This window comes from Natator depressus, chromosome 1 (assembly GCF_965152275.1).
Source record: "Natator depressus isolate rNatDep1 chromosome 1, rNatDep2.hap1, whole genome shotgun sequence".
Classification (NCBI taxonomy): Eukaryota; Metazoa; Chordata; order Testudines; family Cheloniidae; genus Natator; species Natator depressus.
In genome coordinates, this window is record NC_134234.1 from 239,268,026 (window position 1) to 239,294,089 (window position 26,064).

At 41.1% G+C, this 26,064-nt stretch overlaps 1 protein-coding gene across 10 annotated transcripts in view; it reads right to left on the reverse strand.

The window, feature by feature from the left end:
* The window catches only part of ERC1 (ELKS/RAB6-interacting/CAST family member 1), a 553,011-nt gene that overhangs the window by 204,187 nt on the left and 322,760 nt on the right, over positions 1–26,064 (reverse strand). For 6 of the 10 annotated variants that reach the window (XM_074938886.1, XM_074938901.1, XM_074938893.1 and 3 more), the window contains one exon: positions 13,003–13,134. The exons of the other annotated variants lie outside the window; for them this stretch is intronic. In XM_074938886.1, the coding sequence (XP_074794987.1) occupies positions 13,003–13,134 (132 nt within the window). The remainder of the gene's footprint in view (positions 1–13,002; positions 13,135–26,064) is intronic. 10 annotated transcript variants of the gene reach the window in all.

The following is a 26,064-nucleotide window of genomic DNA, read 5'->3' on the forward strand; positions in this document are numbered from 1 at the left end:
CTAAGTGACATAGTTATACTGACCCAACACCTTGTGTAGACAGTGCCATGTCAACAGGAAAGGTTCTCCTGTGGACATAACTACTGACTCTCAGGGAGGTGGATTAATTAAGCTGATGGGAGAGCTTCTCCTGTTGGTGTTGTCGTGTCTTCACTAAAGTGCTACAGCAGCACAGCTGCACCGCTGTATGTGAAGACTCTAACTAGCTCAGTTGTTGACAATTAAGGAGGTTAACTGCCTCAATCAAATCAACAGGTGCTGATAACTGAGGTGTTAAATGGCCCATTGGCAGGCATGTTTAGAAAGGACCTCATTAAAAGGAAAAAATATAAAGGGATATTTCCCATGCTTTTCAGGGTTCCTTTTATCTCAATTATTTGCACTGTTTTAGCTAGGAGTCGGTGGGTTCCTGTGAGGTGGGCTCCATCTCCTGAACTTCTCTGTTCCAGACACTGATGGCTGCTAGCTGTTCAAGAAAAGCTAGTGATACCAGAGCTCCCCCAGAGTGTTGTGGATTTTTCAGGAATCTTAAATTGACTTCACTGCTTTAGCTCACTTTAAAAAAAATCCTAAACCTACAAAAAGCATTAATTTCAGTTTGATGTCACTTGTGACTTAACAAGGTTTGTCAACTCGGGGCTCACCTACACAGTGAAGTAATGCTCTCTATGGAGCTGTGATTCCTAAGGTGTGTTAACATGTTGCACATTAACTGCTCTGTGAAGACCCTGCTGGTATGCAAAAAAGATCTCTTAGTATGCTTTAACATAGTACTGTTTTAAACAGCACTATGTTAAAGCACACCAAAAGGGTCTACATGGACCAACATGCTAGTGCACTTCAGAAATCACACCTCAGGTAGAGCACATTATGCATGGTGTAGACTAGCTCTCATTCTTTTCTTTGTATTGTACTAGCTAGGAGACAACTGGCTGCAATTCTGATAGGGTGAAACTCCATCTCTGGAACTCACTTGGATCCTGATTTCTTTTGAAAGTAAAATTCTTTGGGTAATCCTTAAATGTGGCCATCAAGAGAGTCTTGGAATACTCCCTTATTTGGAGAAAAAGAGGAATACTTCTATCCATGGGGCAAAAGCTACAGGTGAGACAATCCTTTGTAGTTTCCTCCTCTCTAGAGCAGGAAGGAAATGTTCTTGTCCTCTGACTCCTCTTAGGCTATGTTTAAAAGCTAGCAGTGTGACAGGGTCAGGCCAGATGGCTACAGGAGAGTGATAGAAGGCAAATATATTAGCTCCAGATTAAACAGGTCCCTTTTCTCTCAGTAAGGTAACAGGGGAGGTTCCAGAACAATCAGGAACTTGCTGGAACCAATTAAGGCAGACAGGCTAATTAGGACACCTGGAGCCAATTAAGAAGCCGCTAGAATCAATTAAGACAGGCAGGCTAATCACGGCACCTGGTCTAAAAAGGACCTCACTTCAGTCAGTGAGGGGCGCGCAAGGAACTGAGAGTGAGAAGGAGTGATGCTGGAGGACTGAGGAGTACAAATGCTATCTGGCATCAGGAGTAAGGTCCTGTGGTGAGGATAAATAAGGTGTTGGGAGGAGGCCATGGGGAAGTAGCCCAGGGAGTTGTAGCAGTCACACAGCTGTTACAAGAAACAATGTAGACAGCTGTGATCCACAGGGCCCTGGGTTGGAATCTGGAGTAGAAGGCGGGCCCGGGTTCCCCCCATCCCCCCAACTCCCTATTGGATACAGGAGGAGTTGACCTGGACTGTGGGTCCCACCAGAGGGGAAGGTCAGTGGCCTGTCCCCCGACCCACTAGGTGGATCAGCAGAGACTGCGGGGATTGTTCTCCTTTCTTTTCCCCATGCTGGCCAATGATGAGGTTACCTGAGTGAATGGCAGGTTTGAGCCACTAGCAAAAGTGGCCAAACTGAAGGCTGCCGTGAATCTCTGAGGTGAGCAAATCCGCCAATAAGCACAGGACCCACCAAGGCAGAGGAGGAACTTTGTCACAGTAGACATACTCATGCTAATTCAGTGAGAGTATAAATAGCAGCACAGAGGCGGGAGCTGGCATAGCAGCCATGGAGGCACAGCTGAGCCGCACTGAGTACAAACTTGCCTGAAACTGGTGGATATGAACTTACCGTGGCCCTGCTGCTGCTACCAGTACTACTGCAACTACACTGCCATTTATATCTGCACTGGGCTAGCATGAGTATGCGTACATGAGCAGGGGAATCACACCCTTAGCTCATAGTGTAGACATAGCCTTAGATGACAGTGCTCCAGTGGGTTTGGTGCAGATTATCTATACAAACTCAAAACTAAATTCAATTATTTATGTTAAGGTCCATGATGCTATCTTTGCAGACATTGTGTGTGTGTCCTCTCCAGGCTTCATCCCTCACCCAATGTAAAGCTCATACAGTTTTCTCTATATAGAGTGGGAAACATCAGATTGCAGTCCTGAGACATAGAAAGCCTCTCCAAGTACTCTTCCAGTTCCAGGCAATGTTTGAGAGTTGGAGTCCTTTCAACCACTGCATCCAGGAACTTACCAGTGGAACCACAGATTTCGGTAAGTTACCTATGCCTCTGCAAAAGAAAGTAAAACTCTTCTACCCTTGAGGCCACCACTTAAAGTATTTTTTGGAGGGTGGGGGGGGGGAATCATTTCTGTTATTCTGGTTAAAAAAGGTCTTCTTGCACATGCTTCCGGTAGCTCCTAAGAAACAAAAACCTTTTCTGACCTCCATCAATAAGTGCTAAAGCCTGACCAGCCTAATTGGAGAGTATTTTTGAAATCTTCTCTCAGTTCTAAGCTCTTATTTGCATTGGAATAAAAGGTCCTGTATATCGTGCATAAAGGATGTGTGACTCCATAGGAAATTGCAAATGTAGCAATGGAAAACTGAAAATCTGTAGGCGAAGTAATTCATTTTACATGAGCAACTTTGCTGCATGTTCTTGAAAATTTTGCTACTGCATGTGTCTTTTGGGCACCCAATTTACCATCGACTCACTAATTATTCTGAAAAATGCCCCCAACTGTATTATCACAATGATTGTAACACTCCACTTTTTGGGGTGCTTTTCGTTTAGAGAGATGCTACAATATCATGTTGAGTCAGTTATCTCCACACTTCAATATCTGAAGATGCACAGCATATGCTGCCTTTAATTATGGCCCTACACACACTATTGTTGAAGCCATGCTAGCAATAACCACATTTAAGCAAACTTCTTATTTGTGGGGTTCCAGCATTGTTTTCCTGACCAATGACAGGTGGGGCAGTCCCTCAAAAACCTTCTAGTTCTTACATTAACTGTAAATTAGATGGCTCCCCTTGGCCTGACAATAGTATGTTATACCTTTTCTCCCTCTCCAAAGAGGTAGCTGGATTCTCCCTCCAGTTATATTTTTGATACCCCCTTTTAAAGTCATTCAGCCACCAAAGCTTCAGTAAAAATTTCCCTGCCAACCAGTTTTATATTTATAACAATAAGGTTATGAACTACAGAGGCCAAATATATCAGTTCTTATAACATGAAATTGAGAAGAGATCTACCAGGGCATTCTTTGCCTATGCAAATTCAATGATTTAAAAAAATAAATTTGATTTTTTTATTTAAATAGGTTTTTTCCTCAAAAAGCATTTTATCAAAAAAATCCGATCTAAAGATGGTTTTAATTAAGATACATTATAACTCAAAGATATCTCATCATGGAATAGGGATTATAAATTTTAATTCTACAGTATGAGACAATATATTCATGTAATGTTTAAGAAAAGTTTTGTAAATGAGTTCCAATAGTTCATGGATTAGGGACCCAATCTTATGGGGTTCCAGGGGCTTCTGTATAGATTATTTAGGTTAATCTTTCTATCTACCCAACGGGACTCAGTGCTTAGCCTAGAAGATACCATCAGAGATGCTTAGTTTTGCAGTTCTCAAACTGTGGATTTGTGTCTCCAGAGATAACATGCTTGTTAACAGCAAAAATGGTTTTAAATAAATAATATAGAGAGATTAGAAATAACAGACCTCTCAACCCTATTGTCATATGCAAATTTGTGTACGCTGAGTCAATCCCTTACCTCTCTCTAAAAGTGCAAAGTTTCAAAATGTTCAATGAATAGAAGATTGTTGGGGACGGAACAGATCTGGACAAGGAAAAGAAGTCTGGAGAGAAATGTGAGAAGGGAGGGACAGGAAGTAGAAACAAAAGTGAAAAACTGTTTGAGCAGCATATTCCAGAAGTCTTGAGGTCTTTCTGAGCGTAGCCTTCATTGATTTGAGATCTACCATACCATTCTCTCACTAGAAGGGAAAACCTATAATGGAAGCAGGCTGTAAAAAAAGACCCAGTTTGGGAGTATTTTAATGAAGTTCCTCTACCTGTGGGTAAGACAGGCATGTGCGCAAAATGCAAACAGCACAACAAAGAAATGCAAGCCCTGGTTGCCCGAATGAAACAACATCATGAGAAGTGTTCCTTCTCAGGAGGAAGCTGTGTTGAAGATGATGAAAGGAACATGTCTGAACATGCAGGATCTTCGAGTTGGTAAACTTTTTTATTTCATACTTCTTTCTTAAGGACTGCCTGTCTTCCTTCTGGACTATTCTTGAATTCTCATGTTTGAGCAAAAAATATAGTTGTTACCTATGGTACTATCGTTTCAGATGCAGTTGTGATAAAAAAAAAATAGCTGAAATAGGCAGATCTTCCTTTTACAATTTCACCTTTAAAGTAGTACTTAGTGTCAGTGAATGCAATGAGTAATACTAAATGAGCAGTATAGTAATAATAATTAAATAACTGCCTTGACTTATTTTGTTTAAGAGAATCCATCCTCAAAATACAGGATTCTGAAGACTATCCACCTTCAAGATCACTATCATTTTCTATAGTTTCAGAGTTATCTGCCAATGAGAGTGTTTCAGTCACATCATGTAGGTCACACAGCCACAGTATATCACCTGTAGCAAAAAGAAAAAAAAACTCCATCATCCAGAACCAATTGTAGATAAGTTTGTGATAAGAACCAGCAGATTACAAAAAGAGGTAATTGATGAAAAAGTTACCCGGGTTGTTTATGCAACAAACTCTCCTTTCCATATGATTGAGAACCCACACTTCATTAACATGGTTCTGTCATTAAGACCAGGATACAGTCCACCCAACAGAGCAGATGTGGCAGGCAAATTGCTGGATAAAGTGTATGAAAGAGAAATTGAGCAGTGCGCAAAAGGTCTAGAGAGTGAAATTGTTAACCTGAGTCTTGACGGGTGGAGGAATGTCCACAATGATCCTGTTGTATGTGCTTATGTGACAACAGAAGAAAGGAATGTTTTCCTTACAGAAACTATTGATACATCAGGAAATGTACACACAGCAGAAAACTTACAAGTAGTAGCAGTAAAAGCTATAATAAACTGAAAAAAAGTTCAAATGTCTAGTACGCAGCTTGGTCACAGACAATGCTGCAAACGTATCCAAGATGAGAAGGAATTTAGAGGAGAGTGAAGAGAGTCCCAAGCTAATAACTTATGGTTGCAGTGCTCATTTGATGCACCTCCTAGACAAAGACTTCAGTGTTCCAGAAATAACAGCTAATGTTGTTGAAATTGCAAAATACTTCCATAACAACCACTGCAGCAGCTGCTCTGAAAAAAGTGGGAGGAACCAAGCTAACTCTCCCACAAGACGTGCAATGGAACTCAGTAGCGGACTGGTCTGAGCACTAGATCAAGCACTGGCCTAATCTGATGACAGTTTGTGAACAAAATCATGCAAAAAGAGATGGCACTGTCACAGCCAAAGTTCTTAACATTGGGCTTAAGAGAAATGTTAAACACATGCTGAGTATCCTGAAGCCTATTTCTGTAGCCTTGAACAAACTGCAGGGAAATAGCTGTTTTATTGCTGATGCTGTTGAAATTTGGAAGGAACTGAGTGAGATCTTAAAAAGAGAAATATGCAATGACAGAGTTAAATTACAAGCATTAAAAAAATGAATGGGACAAGCACTTTCTCAATACTCGGTAGCAGGGTCAAACCTTAATTGCTGAAGAAGAGAAGCTGGCTAGGACATGGACATCCAGCAATCATCCCTCCATAATGCCAACTATAAACTTCAGAGCTAAGGGTGAACCATTCAAGAAATAGATGTTTGCTGATGTTTTAAAGAAAGTCACACCAGTGAACTGGTGGAAGTCAATTAAGCATTTGGATTCAGAGACTGTTGAAGTGATAATCTCACTTTTAACAGCAGTAGCTTTTTCTGCCAATGTAGAAAGAATATTTTCTTCCTTTGGACTAATTCATTCCAAATTGAGAAATCATTTGGGACCTGAAAAAGCAGGAAAGCGTGTTTTTCTTTTCCAGATTATGAACAAACAGGAAAATGAGGATGAAAATAACTGAGTTAGCTGCAGAAGCCAATATTTTAGATTTCTCATGTTGACCTGGCTGACATAGTCTATTTAATTTTTGTTTTTGTTTTTTATATTTCATTTAACTATTTTAGTTAAAAACAATTTTAACAAAAAAAACCCCCTGGTTTTAAAAAACGTGAATGTTTAACTAAATTCAAAAATTCGTATGCTTGTTTTGTTAAAATATTATATGTTTGCTGTTGAAGAAAAAAATCCAGAATACATAATGTTGTTGTTTTAGTTAAATAAAACAATTTAAATGTCTGTCTGGTGTTTAGTTAAATAAAACAATTTAACAATCTGTCTGTTTAGTTAAATAAAACAATTTAAATGTCTGTTCTCCTAATACAGCATGGCAAGAAAATCCTCCAAATATTAATGATTAACCTGTTGAATTGGAGATATTTATTAAGTCATTGGGAGGTAAACTATCTGCTTCAATTACCTTTGGTAAATGAAATAACCAATCATTCATTTTCTGATATAGCTGTAAAACTAATTTGAAAAGTTTTCAAAATAAATCACTTTAAAAATGTATAGTGTGTACCTTCTAAAAATGAAACTTACATCTATCTCTGAGTTGTGAAGAATATGTATTACGAATGCACTTTTATGAAGAAATCCATGATAAAATCAAATCTTCCTGACTAACGATTTAAAACATGATTTAAATCAAATCCACCCTGGCTCTATCCTGCAGGACTTTATCCATAGAGCCCTGCAAATCCACGGGTATCCACTTTATATCCGTGGACCATTTTTGCTGATAGTCACTTGGATGCAGATTCAAATTTTGTAACTGCGCAAGGCTCTGACGGTAAGATCCAGGCAGGAAGCTGTGAGGAACTGCAGCACGGGCTCTCCACCTGTTCCAAACTAATACCTAATAATTGGACCATCTTTCCTCTCTCATTGGAGGGAAGGTATGTAATCTCTTTTCGCCAAGGTTGTGAGGTTAGCAAGACTCCTGATTCTCGCATATGGAAAAAGATCAGATCCATCTTGAAATCTTCCTGCATTACTCTGATCCATTATCAGGACCTCAAACTTTTGAATTATCCTATTACTCAGAATGGTGAAACCATCATTCAGTCTCTTTCTGTTTCCCACTCAGTCAGTCTGCTGTCAGATTGAGTTTTCTTATCTAAGCAGGAGTGGCAGTGATGGAATCAAAAGTCTGATTTACACCCAACTGTTCTGGTGTGTGTAAGGTTTGTATGGTTTGGGACCACTGTCTAGGCACCAAGTCTGAGAATTCTGTATTCCTGAGCAGGTTAATGGAGTGCATAATTCTTGCAAAGTAAGTATAATTTTTACTTACAGGGCATTTAGAAATATCTACAGTGAGCACTACTGTACAGCAGAGAGGCACAGCACACAAGATGGCAGAGAGTATGGCTAGACAGGACTGGGGGTTAACACAATAGTATTAAAGAGAAGGGGGAGGGATGTACGTAAATGAGGTTTCCTCATACCTTGAACCATTTAAAGCCAAAATGGTTGGCCTTATGCACTGTTTCATTTAATAGCTTCAGGCAGGCAGTGAGTTGCAGAATGGTAGAAAATAAGATGAGCAGAATAGAGGGAAGAAAAAGCATGCAATTAAAAGCAAATTAAAATCAGTATGGTCAACATTAACATTTAAAAAACCACAAACATACATCACACTTTTTCCAATCTAAGGCTGACACTAATGTATTATCATAGTTGCAACACATAAAAGAACTGTCATTAATCTTCAAAACAAAAACAGAATCCAGACTTGTAAAACTCAACTTTCAGAGAGAGATTTTTTCATAATTTATATAAACCTCCACAGAATTGGAAACAGTGAGGACATTTTTAAAGTGAAGGAGGGAATGTGAGAAGGTTAAACAGCTGAAAGGAAATGCCCTTCCCACCTTAGAACAATGGCTACTTGCCATCCCTCCCCATTACCTAACTGCATTTAATAAATACTGAAGCAAAACACTGTCAGGTAAAATAGGACAGGGCCGTTGACTTGGTGCTATGCAAAGTCACTGAGTGACAAGGTTGGTTTTCTCTTAACACTGTCTGCGAGTAAGATAGCATTAGTTAAGGTCCCCACAGTTCGCAACCTTGCTGGAAATAAAACACTGCTGTTATATATGACTCTGCTGGGGGTGTTGGTCTTCTCTCCCATTCCTGCCACTTCCCACTCCTCTCTCTTCCCCTTTTTCTTGTTTTAAACAGCAGTGCATTCAACTCTTCCCTTCCCTTTCAAGTTGATGTCATCTACTGTCCATCCAACTCCTCCCAATCAACCCTCCTCTGCTTTCAGCTCCAGCCTCTCTCTCTTCCTCTTCTCTCAGTCTCCCACATGTCCTCAGTGACTAATTTCCATGTTAATGACCCATCCAACCCCTTGGCTGCACATTTCTTCACCTTCATGTCTTCATTTGACCTGCTGCCCTGGTTCAACTCTCCCATTCACCAAAATAGGTGTTCACTTGAGTTTTTCACCAAGCACTGCACTCTCTGTTGCTGAGTTCCCCCTCTCCAAGCATCACCTGGTCTCTTTTAGCATTGCCTGCCAGCAACCCCCATCATGCCTTCAAGTTCATGAGCCTTGATGGCTTCTCATTTGCTCAGCCCCCTCTTCACTTGATATAGTTGTTGATTCTCTCCATGCTTCTCTTTCCTTCACCCTTCTGCCCCTCTCTCCTACTTGTAAGTTCTCTCCACCATCTCTCAGCCCTGACTCACTCCCAACTTTTGCTTCCTCTGCTCCTACTCTTGTGCTGCAGAGCATCTCTGGTGGAATTCCTTTGACCAGACTGACGTCCTCTACTAAAAATCCATTTTCCCCTCTTTCAGTACTGACATCTTCCTAACTAAACAACTCTACTTCCCCAACTTAAATGAATCCACGCTTGCAATTCCAACTGCCTTTTTGCCACCTTTGACTTAGTTCTCAAACACTTCACTTCTCTCTTGGATTACTTCGAAGAGGAAAAGTACAGAACTACGTGACCTTCTCCCCTCGGCTTGCCTTTCCCTCCTTTCTTACTTTTCTCTCCTTCTTCCCTTTCATAGATGCAGAAGTTTCTCATCTGCTCTCCTCCTGTAACCCCTTCCCAATGACCCCATCCCACCTCCAGATCTCCCTAATGCCCACTGTCATCCCCTTGCCCTTAACCTCTCTTTCTCCTCTTACTCTTTCTCCTCACAATGAAATCACACTTCAGTCTCTCCAATCTTAAAAAATGCACCATTGACCCCACTTGTCTCTCCAACTGCTGCCCCATCTCCCTTTCATCTGTTCTGTTTACAATTGCTATCTAGCATTTCTCTCTTCAATTCCATCCTAGACCCTCTCTGATCCTGCTTCCACCCTGACACTCCACTGAAACTGCTCTTGCCAAGGTCTCTAGTGACCTCTTCCTAGCCAAAGTCAGAACCAGTATTCCATCCACATCCTCTTTGAATTGTCAGCTGCACTGACACTGACTATGCTCTTCTTGAAATCTCGTCTTCCCTTGGATTCTGTGAGTCTGTCCTCTCCTAGGTCTCCTCCTAACTCTCTAATCTCTCCTTCAGCATGTCCTTCAGACAATCCTACTCATTCCCCCCCAAGCTTTCTGTGGGGGTTCCACAGAGATCTCCTTTTGTCCCTCTACAACTCACTTTTGGGTAGTCTCATTCGCAAACACAAATACAACTACAGTCTCTATGCTGACAACTCACAGATCTAACTAATCTAGACCTCTCTCCTTCTGTCCAAATTAAAATCTTGGCTTCTCTCTGACATCTCATGGATGTCTAGCCATCAGCTCCAACTCAACATGGCTAACACAGAGCTCTTAATCTCCCTGCCTCTCTACCTCATCACTATCCTGCCTTTTACTAATGCCAGCAATCTGAGTGTCTTCTTCAATGTGGACTCACTCCAGGTCCTCAGATTCCCCTATGTCTAAATCTCACAGATTCTTTCTGTATAACATAGCTAAGGAACAGCCTTTCCTCTCCATCTACCGAGTTACAACTCTTATGACAGCTTTCATCATCTCGTGTCTCAATTACTACATCATCATTCTCACTGACCATGATAAATGGAATTGCATCCTTCCCCCCACAATATCCATTATGAATGCTGCCACAAAATCATTTTCCTAGTCCACTGCTTTGATCACAGAATCATAGAACTGGAACGGACCTTGAGACATCATTTAGTCAAGTCCCCTGCACTCAGGGCAGCAATAAGTATTATCTAGACCATCCCTGAAAGGTGTTTATCTAACCTGCTCTTAAAAATCTACAATGATGGAGATTCCACAACTTCCCTAGGCAATTTATTCCAGTGCTCAACCACTCTGACAGTTAGGAAGTTTTTCCTAATGTCCAACCTAATCTTCCCTTGCTGCAATTTAAGCCTATTGCTTCTTGTCCTATCCTCAGAGGTTAAGGAGAACAATTTTTCTGCCTCCTCCTTTTAACAACCTTTTATGTACTTGAAAACTGTTATCATATCCCCCCTTCAGTCTTCTCTTCTCCAGACTAAACAAATCCAGGTTTTTCAATCTTCCCTCATAGGTCATGTTTTCTAGACCTTTAATAATTTTTGTTGCTCTTCTCTGAACTTTCTCCAATTTGTCCACATCTTTCCTGAAATGTGACGCCAAGAACTGGACACAATACTCCAGTTGAGGCCTAATCAGTGTGGAGTAGAGCAGAAGAATTACTTCTCATGTTTTGCTTACAACAGTCCTATTAATACATCCCAGAATGATGTTTGCTTTTTTTTTTTTTTTTTTTTGCAACAGTATTACACTGTTGACTCATATTTAGCTTGTGATCCACTACAATCCCCCAGATTCCTTTCTGCAGTATTTCTTCCTAGGCAATCATTTCCCATTTTGTATGTGTGCAACTGATTGTTCCTTCCTAAGTGGAGTACTTTGCATTTGTCCTTATTGAATTTCATCCTATTTACTTCAGACCATTTCTCCAGTTTGTCCGGATTGTCCTGAATTTGAATCCTATCCTCCAAAGCATTTGCAACCCCTCTCAGCTTGGTATCGTCTGCAAACATTATAAGTATACTCTCTATGCCATTATCTAAATCATCAATGAAAATATTTAATAGAACCAGATCCAGAACTGATCCCTGCGGGACCCCATTAGATATGTCCTTCCAGCTTGTCTGTGAGCCACTAATTACTACTCTCTGGGAACACTTTTCCAATCAGTTATGCACCCACCTTATAATAGCTCCATCTAGGTTATATTTCCCTCGTTTGTTATGAGAATGTCATGCAAGACAGTATCAAAAGCCTTACTAAACTCAAGATATACCACATCTACTGCTTACCACTCTCCTCAAGGCTTGTTACCCTGTCAAAGAAAACTATTAGGTTGGTTTGACACAATTTGTTCTTGACAAATCCATGCTGACTCTTACTTATCAGCTTATTATCTTCTACGTGTTAGCAAACTGATTGCTTAATTATTTGCTCCGTTATCTTTCTGGGTACTGAAGTTAAGCTGACTGGTCTGTAATTTCCTGTGTTGTCCTTATTTCCCTTTTTATAGATTGGCAGTATATTTGCCCTTTCTAGTCCTCTGGAATCTCTCCCATCTACCATGACTTTTCGAAGATAAATGCTAATGACTCATATCTCCTCAGTCAGCTCCTTGAATATTCTAGGATATATTTCATCAAGCTGTGGTGACTTGAAGACATGTGTACACAACCATGTCACCCTTCACTTTGCATCCCTCCCATGGATTCCCCCCTTCTCAGCTGCATGAAATATAAGAGACTTGTCTTCTCTTTCAAGATCCTTCATGGCCTATCCCCACCCTATCTATCATCTTTCATACCAAGATGTCGACTCCCACCTGACCCTGGCCCACGACAGCAGTCTCTATCATCCATTTGTTATATTTTCAATCAAACACCTTCATGTTTTCTCCCATGCTGCCCCTCATGATTGGGTGGAGCTCCCCATAATCATCTACAAAACTAACACATACTCTTCCTTCAAAATCCTCCTTACAACTCCTTTTCCATTTTGCCTACAAAAAAACTTGACAATGGCTAAGATGCTGGTGTGCTGAGACCATTGCCGATCATGCTGACCACTAATGTATCATTGTTCCTTTGTAGTCCTCATTCATTGTCCCTTGTCCTACACTTAGATTGTAAGCTCTTTATGACAGGGACCATCCTTTTGTTCTGTGTCTGTACAGCACCTAGCACAGTGGTGTCTTGTGTCTATGTCTAGTGTTCCTATGTAATAAGGTAATACAAGTTAATAATAATACAGCATATATAGCACAGTGTGTGTGATCATGTTAACACAGGAATATATATTCGATGTATACACGTCAGAGAGGAATGTCACACAAACCTCTCTTTTAAGGCACAGAACACCACACACTCATATTTAGTTTCAGGAAAGGACAGAAATGGACTCCATTAGTTAATGTCTGCACAGTGCTTTAGGATCTCCTGATGGCAAGGTACTATTCAAGGGCAAAGAATGATTACTACTACTTTATTGTCAGGCTGTACCTCTTACGTGCCCAACAGCAACACCAGTGATTGTATAAGATTGCAGACCTGTTTCTCAGCATTAGTCCTGGCTGATTCCTCTTGTGCTAGCACCATTTCCCGCTCTGCAGTTATCTGCACACTCTCTCTCAGCGCCTCTTCCAATTCTTCAATCCGATCATCCTTTTTACGCAGGTTATCCTGGAAAATGATGGGAGACCAGGTGAAGTAGTCTAATTTGGAAATAAGAATCAGAGCCCATTAACAACCAAGTGCTATGCCAACTAAATAGCTGCTCTCCCTCCCAGGGTGCAATTCCACATCAAAATATCTTCGCAAAAAAGGAAGGAAAGATGAAGTGAAGGAAGAGGAGGAGGAATTGCATAATACAGTGAAGGAAAAATCTAGCAAAGCAAGACAGATGTGCTTGCCTCTGCAACTGTGGTACCACAATCCTTTCAGATCAGACAGCACAGGTATGAGAGGGTTGTTGGTAAAGAAAAGGTTAGTGTGCAGTTCCAAAGAAGCTTAATAGCCAGCAGTGGTGGGACAATAGCAGGCATTTGGATTCCCTCATGCACTCTCACAGGCAGGTGTGGCAGAAGGGAAACATAGCACTGCAGTTTTGCAATTCACCATGTCCAGATGGAAAAAAATATTTTATTTTCTGAAGCAAATGTTAACCTAACAAGAAAACAGGACAGACGTCTGTACAGTTTCAGCCAAGTCTAGCTTCAGTTTTTCATCAAAAACTGTTGCATGAAAAACCCACTTGAAGTTCTGGTGGGAAGTCCAGTTTGGATTTCAGGCATCTGAAGTGTAATATCCCCATATACTTCATTCTTTGATTAAGAATATCTTCACAGCTGCAAGTTTAGGTGTCCTGCATATATTCAAAGGCCACTGAAGTGCACTACAGGGTCAGGAGGAAATATCAAAAACTACCTGTTTACACACACAGTGTAATTTGGAAAAAGTAGTACCAAGGGAACTAAACTCCAGTTTTTACCAAGAGAATCTGCTCAACACACATCCCTGTCTTTGCAATGATGGCTTGCCACAAGATTGAAAAACAAGCCACTTTAGGCTGGTCAGGATACTTTGATTTCTTGAAGTGTAGCGGCCGCTGATTTAAAAATAATCAACTAAAACAAGCAAGCTGGGGACACATTCTATGCATCTCTGGTGTTGCAGGCTATGTTAGCTCACACAGTAATCACCAGCATTAGAGATCTGATTTTACAGTAACCACAAGAACGTCAGACTCGCTGCAGCAGTAGGCCTTGTAATGGAGGGATCATACTCTCTCATTCATATGAACACCTTGCTTCTCACATCCCACTTGCTATTTGGTAAGTAGCTGAAATGAGGGAAGAAGCAGTGGCAAATCTATGCCTTTGTTTTCTGTCCTTTCAGATCTTGGTGTTGAAATCCTGCCACTGTTTCTCTGGAAGTATTTTACAGCACACAAAGTGCGAAGAATAAAAATTGATTCTGAAGAGGTTTGGTTCTGAATCTGCCATTCTGATAATGTTACTAGAGTTTAAAGAACGATCTTATTCCTAGATGCCCATCCCATCTCCAAGGAACTGGGCTGTGTCCCCCACAAGAGCTGAGCAGTGCAGACTGATGCTGGTTCTCTCTCAAGCTTGTCACTTCTAATCATCCTGTTCCAATACAGCTGTATATCAGCCTGCCAAGAGAGCTGTGCAGATCTCTAGCACCAGTGCCAAGTGGAGACAATCCAATGGGACTTGTCCAGCCAGTAGGGCAGGCTACAACACGTGGCTGGCTTTCAAAAAGGAATTCAAGATACTTTCCTATCGTGCTTGTTGTTCAAAGAAGAATGTAAATGAAATGGATTTACAGGGGTGCAATGGCCAGTTCAGTTACAATAGAGCTTCCCACTAAACTAACGGACAGGTTTTCACATTAAAAACTTATGCTGCATGAGTAAGATTTCACCCCTTGTCGTGTCCTTCTGATGCACCGATAAAATCTTCCAATGTTCTCAAAACTACTTAGGGGTTGCAATTAGTTAACTCAAAGTCTTCCCCTCAAAAAAGAATGAAGTTGTGAGTCCCCAAAAAAATCTCATCATAGAGTGTTAATTCTGCCAGACTTGAAAGATGTTTATTAGCTTTTTTACATTACGTCAATGTTGTTGACTACTCTCTTTCGAATCTTCTCCCTGATTAGGCTGTAGAGTTTGGGACTGTCCATTCCATTTCACTGCACAGGATCTGGTAAGGCCCATCTAAACAGCTGTGTGCAACTGGAAAGTGGTTTATAAGAAGGAAGTTGGAATATAAAGTTAAATCTACACATACACGCTCTTCTGTGCCCAGACAAACATTTAAGAGCTCCAGGTACCCAGCCTAGTAAATTGCTCCATTCAGAAAAGTAAACGTTGGAGGACAGAAATAAGAGCTATTGGTGATGCCAGAACAGACTGGAACAGCGCTATGGTACTTGCATGTGAAAATATTTGCCGCTGTGTCTATTTGGAAACTGCTATTTGAAATAAATGTGAGAAAGATATTTTGCATACTAATGTTATCAGTAAAATCTCTACAGCATGTGTTTAATTACTTTCCCTAAAATGTCACTCAGACATACAAGCATCCTCTGAAAACATTTATGCAAATGTTGGAGTGCTAGGCAATACTGGAAAATGCAGTGTGCATTCATGCAAACAACTGTCAATAAATCACCCTCTTCACCCTCAGCATATGAGCCACCTAGAGTCTAGTCAGTAAGTAGAGTTTAGTTATAACTTTGTTCTTCCAGTCTCTCAGACAAACGGGCTGAGAAAAGTCATGGGAATTTCCTCTAACTCATAGTCACTCCACATGAGCCTTCTCACCTGTCCCTATAAAACGATGTCAATATCAGAAATGAGTAGCAGAGCCTGACAAACCCACACAGCACTGGTATTCCAAAGCATAGCACAGTGAGTTTTTGTTAGACCACAGCATCAATTATTCTGTTCCTTGCTCCTCGGTCTATCAAAAATTTTTTTGGTCTGAGTTGTTTCTAGATGTAAAACATGGAACTGGAGAGAAGAAAAAAATCAGTTCTGTAGTAAGTAGCAAACCCAAGTGATAGATGGGGCCCTTTATGGGAGGGGGAGGGGAATCTCTCTTGCAGGTTTTCTGTTTTGCACCTAGATATCACAATAATTGGGCAATTTATAAAAACCTAAGATAGAAATCTCCAACCTTCACCAGAGAGCTACATGCAAACACAGGAGGAAAAAGTCATCTTGTGTGAGTTTCTGAGTTTCATAATAGTTGATATATGGGGGTCACAAATAGATTTAGACATTGCCCTTGAAGAAGGAAGAAATAAGAATGCTTTTCACTTTCAAAGTGGATCTGAGTTGAATGGTGAGTGACATTAGCTTTTTGGTGCTTTGATGACAAACTTGAGTAATATTCAGTAGTTCAGCAAAGTGACAAATGGATACAAATCAACATTTTTGTCCTCTGCAGAAACATCTACCACCTCAGTATTCTGCACCATGCTAACAATACTAACAGAACAGTTATAAAATGGTAGAAAAACTGCAACATACAGAAATTATATGTAAAATGTTCCCCAAGGCCATCCTTACAGAAAGAAAAGATGGGTTGAGAAAAAGACAGAGATGGGAGCAGGCCTTTGGGAAGGTCAGGTTCCCAATTCAGGGGTCACAGTCTTAGGCTGAACCCCATTGTGTGTTGTTTTTATTTTTGCTTTCTATTTACATAAAAAATTTACTTTCAGTAACCCTAGGGGGAAAAGATATTACTGACTGCAACTGTCTTTTTCCTACTGAATCACTCCACTGATTTATGGTGCCCTTGTGGAAAAAATATCAATTTTTAATTCTACGGATGTCCTGGGAAAGTCAAGATATATTTCTACCAGCCATGCATCAAACAGCAGTCGTATATAGGAGCAGAATTGTCACAACATTACAACATGATCAGAAGCAAGACCAATACACCCCTTTGGATGAAGGAAATCAGATACAGGGCATGGCTCAATGTAGTAAAAGAAAAATAACAATCACATGATTTTTCAGATGCTCATACATCAGACGAGTTAACTGATTCACTGGAGTAGTGAATTGGAGTGGGGAAAAAAGCTGTCTGGCAAATGCATTCATTACATTTTGATATTGATGGCAAAACTGCAGGTACATAAAATAAAAACAACAAATTGTCAGTGCCTCTCCCTGAATTATACAATGCATCATTTGGCAGTTTGACCTGCAATAAGCTGAAGTCCTGAGAGTTTTTGCAGATTGACAATAGTTTCTGACTAACTCTAAGAACACCATTCAGAAAATGCTGTTAAAATTATGCTGAGAAATTCCTTCAAAGTGTCAGTGCACGTGCACGCACACGCACACATATATAAAATAAATAGGAAAATGTTTGAAATTAAAAGTATAAAAATAAAGGAACCATAATTTAAAATGCTTGACAGGAGAAGTTAATGAAACATGCAAAGAAGAGAACAGCCAGGAAATTCTGCACTACTCAGAACAAAATCTCTACAACCACCTACCTCAGTGAGACAGAAAGGGGGCAGGGGGATAGGGGGAGGAGAGGACAAACATCCCCCCGCTCCACTTTCAGATAGCATATGTCTGTAAAATGTCATGCCAAAGCATGTGATGGGAAATGTGTTTTTATCACCAAGAATGAATTACACAGAAGCTGACACACATGTTAAGCATTGCTAAAAAACCCACAGTGGGCAATGTGGATGGAATAAACACAGATGAAACTAATTCCATTGCTGGAAAACAACTGAACTAAGTTTGTGAACTTAAAGAACCAGCACAGAAAAGCAGCAAGAATTACACACAAAACTGTAGACCTCTAATGGCTTGCGCACTGATTAACAACAGGCAACCATATCTAGTTCCAGAAGAGTATAAAGCCCCACCAGTGGGTCTGAGATCAGAGAAACATCAATGAAGTCAAAGTCCCTTTTGGGGTAAAATTACATCAAACAGAAGTAATCCTAGTAGCAAAATACAACTACATCTAAATGTTTCTCCCTAAAATACATATAAATTGAAAAATACCAGGAATTTACAAACTGCAAAAGAATAGGCATACTAGAAAGACAAACTAATTGTATACATAATCCAGTCACAATACCGTTTGGCCATGGCACAACTAATGTGAGCCAATTAATTCTTTTAGAGTTCAACGGGAAAAAAACACCACTGAGAATAAAATTAAAATTAACTCAAGCACAACTTTATTCTTCACATTCCCAGAATTTATTCACCCTGTTTTGATAACTCATTTGGAAAATTCTTAACAAAACCCATGGAAGGATGCACATTACTACTGCAGCCTCAAGGATCGTGGCAACTAGGTTTCAAAGTATTATGCAAGGAATCTCCAACAATTGTCTTGGAAATCCGCAGAGTCAACCTTTGACTCCTTCAGAGTTTGTGTCCTTAGGTATCTTCTGTGATATCAGTTGTGACAATTTTTAAAAAGACTATCTGTGAAAGCGAATCAGCCATACTCAACATCAAGAGGAATCTAAAGCACAGAGAGGTTGTACGTAACAATGGAGAAGGATCCTGACCAATGCTAACTGAAATAACAGATCTAATATAAAATTCTGTACTCCTCACATGCCTGGCTTCCCTCTCTGGATTAGCCTGAAAGTGGATTTCATTGCACCTTAGAAACTGGAAGAAAAAAGAAAGAAAAGAAAGAAAGAGAGGTAGCTGTAGATAAGTGTTAAACAGAAGGCCCAGAATCAAAGTAAAAGGAAGAACAGGTTAAGACTAGTAGAAATTGGCAGTTTCTCTCTCGTATAGCTACCATGCCCTAGACGCTTCTTTCCTGTTAGTTTAAGTTTGGTGTCCCGAACTTGAATCAGAATGGTATATTGATATTATAAAGGTATTTCTCACGAGTAAAAGCCTAGACAGACTAAAATTTCATGCGAATACGAACATCCAGGTTTACCATTTAGCAGTTCGTACAGGGTGCCAACAGCTTTAACATTTCACTTCAGTTGCTGCAAATTACCACTTCTGTATTTGTTAAAGCCAACAGGGGCCCTGATTCTGTACCACCACACTGGGTCACTGCCTCACCTATTGACTGACAGCCATTGCTGAGATTGCAGCTGGTAACAATGCTCTGAAATGAGCAAATAAGGCTTCCGTAATTGTGTTTTTGTGGGGGATAAGTGGGGGTAGACTACTGTAAAAAGATTTCATCACCCATAAATCAGAAGTGTGACTCAGACTCCTAAATTCCTGTGGGTTTAAGGCAAAAGCAGCAACAGATGTAACTAACAGCACTTCAAAATATTAACAAGAACCTTGAACACACAAGTGACTTCCCTGATGACCCCCACCTTTCTGAACTCTGCTTCCTGACGTCAGTCCTGTCATCATCATTGTATTAATATATCACAGTAGTTGTAAGACACACCTTCTTCTGCCCCACTTCCAATCCAAACATTCAGTAAGAAAGAGCAGTCAAAGAAACAGGCATGGAAAAATGTCTAAAAAAGTTCATTCCCATCCTCCCTTACTTAAATTAAAAATAAAAATACTTGTTGGTACAGTAATTCACAGAAGTGTTTACACAGTAATTAAACAGCTGAATTTACCGAGTCTCTTCGTTTCTCAGCTACAGAAGATTATTTCAAAGGGTTTCACATCAATCACCCCAGACAAGCAGTCTCCTCTCCATGTCTTTTTCTGAATCTTCACTATAGTAGAGTAGCAGATTTATTTGTTAAGACTGAAGAGCTGCTTCCTTTAGAGCAAGCAACACTTACCAGATAGGACTAACATGTTAGAAGGATATTAATGCTAACCTCTGTTCATTTTCCTTAATGTACAGAGACAGTAATTCCTTATTACCTTTACCCTACGCATTCCTCCTCCTCCCTCTCCCACCCCAGTAAGAGTTCATTAAAATCATTTGACATGTCAGAATTCAGTTACCAACAACCCTCATGCTTGCTGGGGGGAAAAAAAACAACTGAAGACAGATGTATCAATGAAGCCAATTTCAAGAAAAGCAACTGTTTCGGGTGCAGACAGGATTCTGTTACACACCAGGTTTTTTGTTTTATTATTCTAAGGAAATGTTTTTTCTTAAACAGTAAAAGATGTCCTTTCTTCTCTCAACTCTTTTTTCAGTCAGTGCACAGATCAACTATTAAAAATTGAAGTCATGACAAGAGATGCATTTGATTCTAAAAATAAAAACCACATACATGTATACAGTCATACATAGTGTGTAAAATAATGAACATTAGATCAAACAGTATCAAGACTTTTTTTGGTTTGGTTTACTACATAATAACTAGGTATCATGCCTCTGGTCAATAGTTTAGTAACCATGAGCATAATTATAAGATGAAATACCTTTTTCTTTAAAAATAATAGACAGACATTTACATTAATTAAACAAGATGGGATACAATAATATAGGATAATTAGATTGTGAGTTTCTTGCATTGCTTTGGTAGAGAAATCCTGCTTCTCCATAACTGAAAGGGTTCTGATAACATTTTAGTTAAGATTTGTTTTCTCAGGCGCTGATCCAAAGCCCATTCAAGTCAATGAGCATCTTTCCATTAACTTGAATGGGCTTTGGATCAGGTCTCTAGCTCTTCCCTGGCAGTTTATGTCTGACACCAAGGTCGATCTATTGTTCTTGATATAGAACTCAAAGATGTTCCTGATCTTCAATGCCATGGCCACCTGCTTTGGAGGCAATAGCAGGCAATATTAGAATCTCAAATAAATTAGGACCAATTGTTCAGGAAGAAAACGAATGATTTATAGGTGCTGTATTGCTCAGTTGATTTACTCATGCAGAATGCCAACCTGTATATGAACTGTGGACCTGAGCACAACACTGAGAAGGCAGAGTTAAAAATTGGATTTTTAGATATTAGAATAATGAAAAGTCCTGAAAATGACCCAGAAGATGGACAGGACCAACAGAAGACACTAAGAAGGTTTTCTTTTTGGTCATTCGTGGTGATTTTCCCAGACTATTTGGAGAGAAAGTTTCTTTTAAAGACATTTTCAGCTGTATGACCACCAGATTATGTAAATGTATGTAGATGTCTTCACCTGGGCTATCAAGATTGCATCAGTATGGACAAAAGAAAATCTCTTGTAATTCTGAAAACATTCCCTTTCTGCACAACACTTAGGTGGACTGGATTAAGAGGAGAAAGAAAAATGTTTATTTTCCGCCTCAGGTGATCGTACACTCCCGTTGATCCAAATGGTCTGAGGGATATCTGAAAGTTTTGGATAACGGGGAGTTCAGATAAATTAAAGTGATTTTAACTAACATAGGACAACATGGAGACACACTGTGGATTCAGGTAAATAGAATTTTTGGATAAGGGGAATTTGGATAATTTGAATAAAAGAGTTACTAACCAGTTCAGAAACCGCTGCTCTTCAAGATGTGTTGCACACGTCCATTCCAGTTTTGGATTTGTGTGCCTAGCGCAAGGGCACCAGAAACTTTTTCTCTCAGCGGTACTCAGTGGGACGTTTGAGGGTCCCCTTGCTGCTATATGCCTCTGTGTGCAGATACAAAGGACAGAGATACCCCTAGACTCCTTCAGTTCCTTCTTGCCAGAGCTCCCATGTAGAGGGCAAAGGTAAGTAGGTTCTGGAATGGACATGTGCAACACATCTTGAAGAACAACAGTTACTGAATAGTTTAGTAACTGTTTTTCCTTCTTCGAGTGATTGCTCATGTGCATTCCATTCTTGGTGACTCACAAACCATAAGAACAGGAGATGTGATCATAGCCTATTTCAATAAAGATTGGAGAAAAACTTGTCCAACTCTAGCATTGTCACTGCAGTCTTGAGCCACAGCATAGTGGGAGGAAAATGCGTGGACTGAGGACCACGTTGCTGCTCTACAAATGTCCACAACTGGAATGTGTGCCAGAAAAGCTAATGAGGCCAACTGCAACCTTGTCAAATGAGCTGCAACTCTGCTAGGCGGAGTGACATTAGCCAGGTCATAGCACATGTGTATACAGGAGGCATTCCAGGAAGAAATTCTCTGAGTAGAGACTAATTGTCCTTTTATTCTGTCTGCCACTGCTACGAACAGCTAGGAGGATTTACGGAAGTGCCTGGTTCTGTCCAGGTAGAATGCTAGAACTCTTCTGACATCCAAGGTTTGCAAATGCTCTTCTTCCCTGCTTGAATATGGCTTTGGTAGGATACGGGAAAATAAACTGGCTGATTGATGTGGAAAGATGACACCATCTTTGGGATGAACTTTGGATAAGAACACAGATAAACCTTGTCCTTAAAAAAGTTCGTATGTGGAGGCCCAAACATTGAGGAATGCAGCTCCCCTATTCTTGTGACTGAGATAATGGCCACCAAAAATGCCACCTTCATTGATATATGCAGCAGAGAGCAGGTAGCCAGTGGTTCAAACGGGGAACCCATAAGACTTGATGATACTGAGTTTAGATCCCACAGGGGAACAGAATATTGTACTTGAGGGTATAATTTGACTAAGCCTTTCAAAAACCTTATGAACATGTCATTGGAGGAAAAAGTGATTGTCCACTTTAGGGAGAAATGTTGAAACAGCTGTCAGATGTACTCTGACTGAATGACCAACCAACTCTTGGTGTTTCAGGTACGATAAGTAGTCCAGGATATGTTGAACTGAAGAATGGACAGAGACACACCATACTAGCGAGACCACATGGAAAAATGTCTCAATTTAGAGAGGTAATTAGCTCTTGTAGAAGGCCCTCTTCTATTTAGCAGGATCTCTTGAATCTCTTTTGAGCAAGACTGCTCTCTAGTATCCAGCCATGGCGCATCCTTGCAGTTAAATGAAGGGACCATGATCTTGGGAAATTAGGTCCAAGTCTAGGGGACGTGAAACTGGAGGTTTCACTGACAGTGCCAGGAGAGTTGACAACCAGTGTTGATGGGCCTATGGTGGGGCTATAAGTATTACTCTGGCGTGGTACTATCTTATCTTTAATAATGCTGTGTGAATGAGCAGGATTGGTGGAAAAGGACAGAGGAGTCAGCCTGATCATGACAGTAAAAACACATCTGTCATGTGACCCCATAGGGAACAGAACTGCCAACAATTTCTGTTGGACTTTGTTGCAAACAGGTCTCCTTGGGGAAACCTCCACTGCTGGAAGATGTATCTGGTCACATCTGGACGAAGAGACCACTGGTGGTGACTTAAACGATTTGCTCAGGTGATCTGCTAGATCATTTTGTACCCCCAGCAGGCAAAATGCTTCTAGATCTATTGAGTTGGCAGCGCTTCCAGAGTAGAGTCTTCTCTTGACAGAGTGGAGAAGAACAGGTTCCCTGCTGCTTGTTGAGATATAACATTGCCACCATGTTGTCTTGTGAGGACTAACAGGCTGTTTCCCCTGACCTGCAATAGAACTACTCAGTACAGCAGTCTGACAGCGTTCAGTTCTCTGACATTGATATGTAAGTCTAAGTCTTCTGAAGCCATAGACCCTGAGTCTGTAGAGAACCCAGGTGGGCTCCCCATCCTAGAGCAGACGCATCTGTCATTAGTGTGAGCATCAGTTGCAGGTGGGCAAATGGAATATCTATACATACACTGGCTGGATTTGTCCACCAATCTAGGGAGGTGTGGACATGGGAGGGCACTCCCACCACCAAGTCTAGCTGATCGTGGTTTGGCGAGTAGACTGATGCCAGCCAGCCATTCAGAGTAGTCTTGTGTCTTGGATCACATAGGTGCAAGAGGTCACATGTCCCAAAAGCCTCTAACAGTTTTGTGCTGTTGTGACCAGGTGAGAGTTCAAACATATAACAATTGATCATATTGCCTAGAACCTGGAGTCCGGAAGAAAGATCCTGGTTTGAAATGAGTCCAGTATAGCACTTATAAACCCTATCTTCTGGACCAGGGAGAGGAGAGTATTTTTCTGTGTTATAGTTCCAAGAAATTCAACAATTGAATGGATCAGGACAACATTGCTCTGTGCTTCCAGTTTGGACTGGAACAAGTCAGTTGTCCAGACAGGGGTAAACCTCAACTTCCAATCTTCGGAGGAATGCAGCTACTACTGCCATAACTTAAGTAAAGACTCCAGAAACTGATGACAGGCTGATTTTGATTTACCTGAAATTGGAGGTATTTCCTGTGAGCTTGACTGAATGCCACATGGAAGTAGGCATCCTTTAAGTCGAGGGCAGCATACCAGTCTCCAGAGAGAGAACAACAAGCTAGGGTGACCGTCCAGACCTTTACCTTTTTCAAGAACCTATTGAGTTGACACACATCTAAGATTGGTCTGAGACCCCTCTGCCCCTTTCCTTTGCTGTTGGGATTAGGAAACAGCAGGAATAAAACTCCTTCCCTCTTAGACAATGAGGAGAATGTTCTATGGTTCCCAACCAAAGAAGAGATTGCTCCTCTTAGATGAGGAGCTCCTTGTGAGAGAGGTCCCGAAGGAGGATGGGAAGGGAGAGTGAGAAGGAGGGGCAGAAGCAAACTGGAGAGTATGTCCCACCTCCACAGTGCTCAAAACCTACTGTTTGAAGTAATTTGGGACCAAGCACTGTGGAGGTGGGACAGATAGCTTGCGAAGGTGAGGACGTTTGGGTCTGGAGACATGGAGACTGGTATGGTAAGCTCAACCAGCACATCAAAATGACTAATATGTATTTCCCAGGTGTTGTCAAGGGCACAGAGCTGGAGTCAAAATAGCAGGAGGGGGAGGCCTACACATATAACCCTTGGATCTCTTTTTTGAAAGGTCCTGTCAAGGAGGTAGATGAGAATATTGGTGCATCTTCTGGGACTGATAGTGCTTTCTGACTGGGGCAGGTATGTACAAGCCTAAGAACTCCCAGGTGGCTCTAGAGTTCTTAGGAAGAGCTTGATTTCTGTCTGGCCCAAGAATAGAGAAGGAACCTCAATCAGCAAGTCCTGGATAGTATTCTGGACTTCTTAGGGAAGACCAGAAGGCTACAACCAGGATGATCTGAACGTGGCAACCAGGGAAGCCCTGGTTCTAGCTGCTGAATCTGCTGCATCCAGCCCCACTTGCAGTGATGTTCTCATGACTAGTCTGCCCTCATTGACCAGGGAAGAGAACTCCCTGCCTCAAGTTCTCTGAAGCAGCTCTCTGAACTTCTCCATGGAACCCCATATATTAATATCGTACCAACCCAGCAGAGCCTGTTGGTTAACAATACACAGCTGCAAACCTCCATCAAATAAATCTTCCTAACAAATAAATCCAGCTTCTCAGCATCTTTTGATTTGGAGGTGGCAGCCTGGTTCCCATGTTGCTCTCTCATTAGCTGCTGTCCTGGTGATGGGTGAGTATAATAAAGATACTCAATACCTGGGAGAGTACATAGCATTTTCTTTCTGCCCTTTTTGAGTTGGGAGGCAATGAAGATAGGGTCTGCCATAGAGCCTTTATAGGCTCTAGTACTGCCTCATTAACTGGCAGAGCCACCCTGGAGGAACCCTCAGATAAGCTGTCAACCAGGTGATGTGAGGACTTCCTGATGTCCTTGACTTGCATGCCCATGTCTGCAGACACTCTTGTTAACTACTCCTGATCAACTTTTAAATCATCAGAAAGGGGTGAAGTTGTCCCAGATGAAACAGCTTTATCTGCAGAGGATGAAGAGGAAGCCAAGACTGGAGGGGCTAAAAACTCTTACTGGCTCCTGTTCTAGCTTTAGGACCTGTTCTTGATGCTTAGTATTAGGCCTGGTACCAGACTCTGCCCTTCTAGATGAGGACACTAGGTATGTCTACACAGACAAGAAAAATCCACAGCTGGCCCATAGCTCAGGCTGCGAGGCTGTTTCATTGCTGTGTAGAATTCCAGGCTCGGGCTGGAGCCCAGACTCTAGGACCCTGTGGTGCTGAGGGATCTGACTCCTATAGTGATGAAGATGCCAGCACTAAGAGCAGAGCAGATTTTTTGCCACTGCAAATGCCTCCAGGGTAGTCAGTAGTGAGATGGTATCCCGTTGCAGTACCGAAGATGATAACAGTGCCACTGCCAGCATTGGGTTCAATGGTGCTCTTGGTGGCACTGAAGCCAACGGTG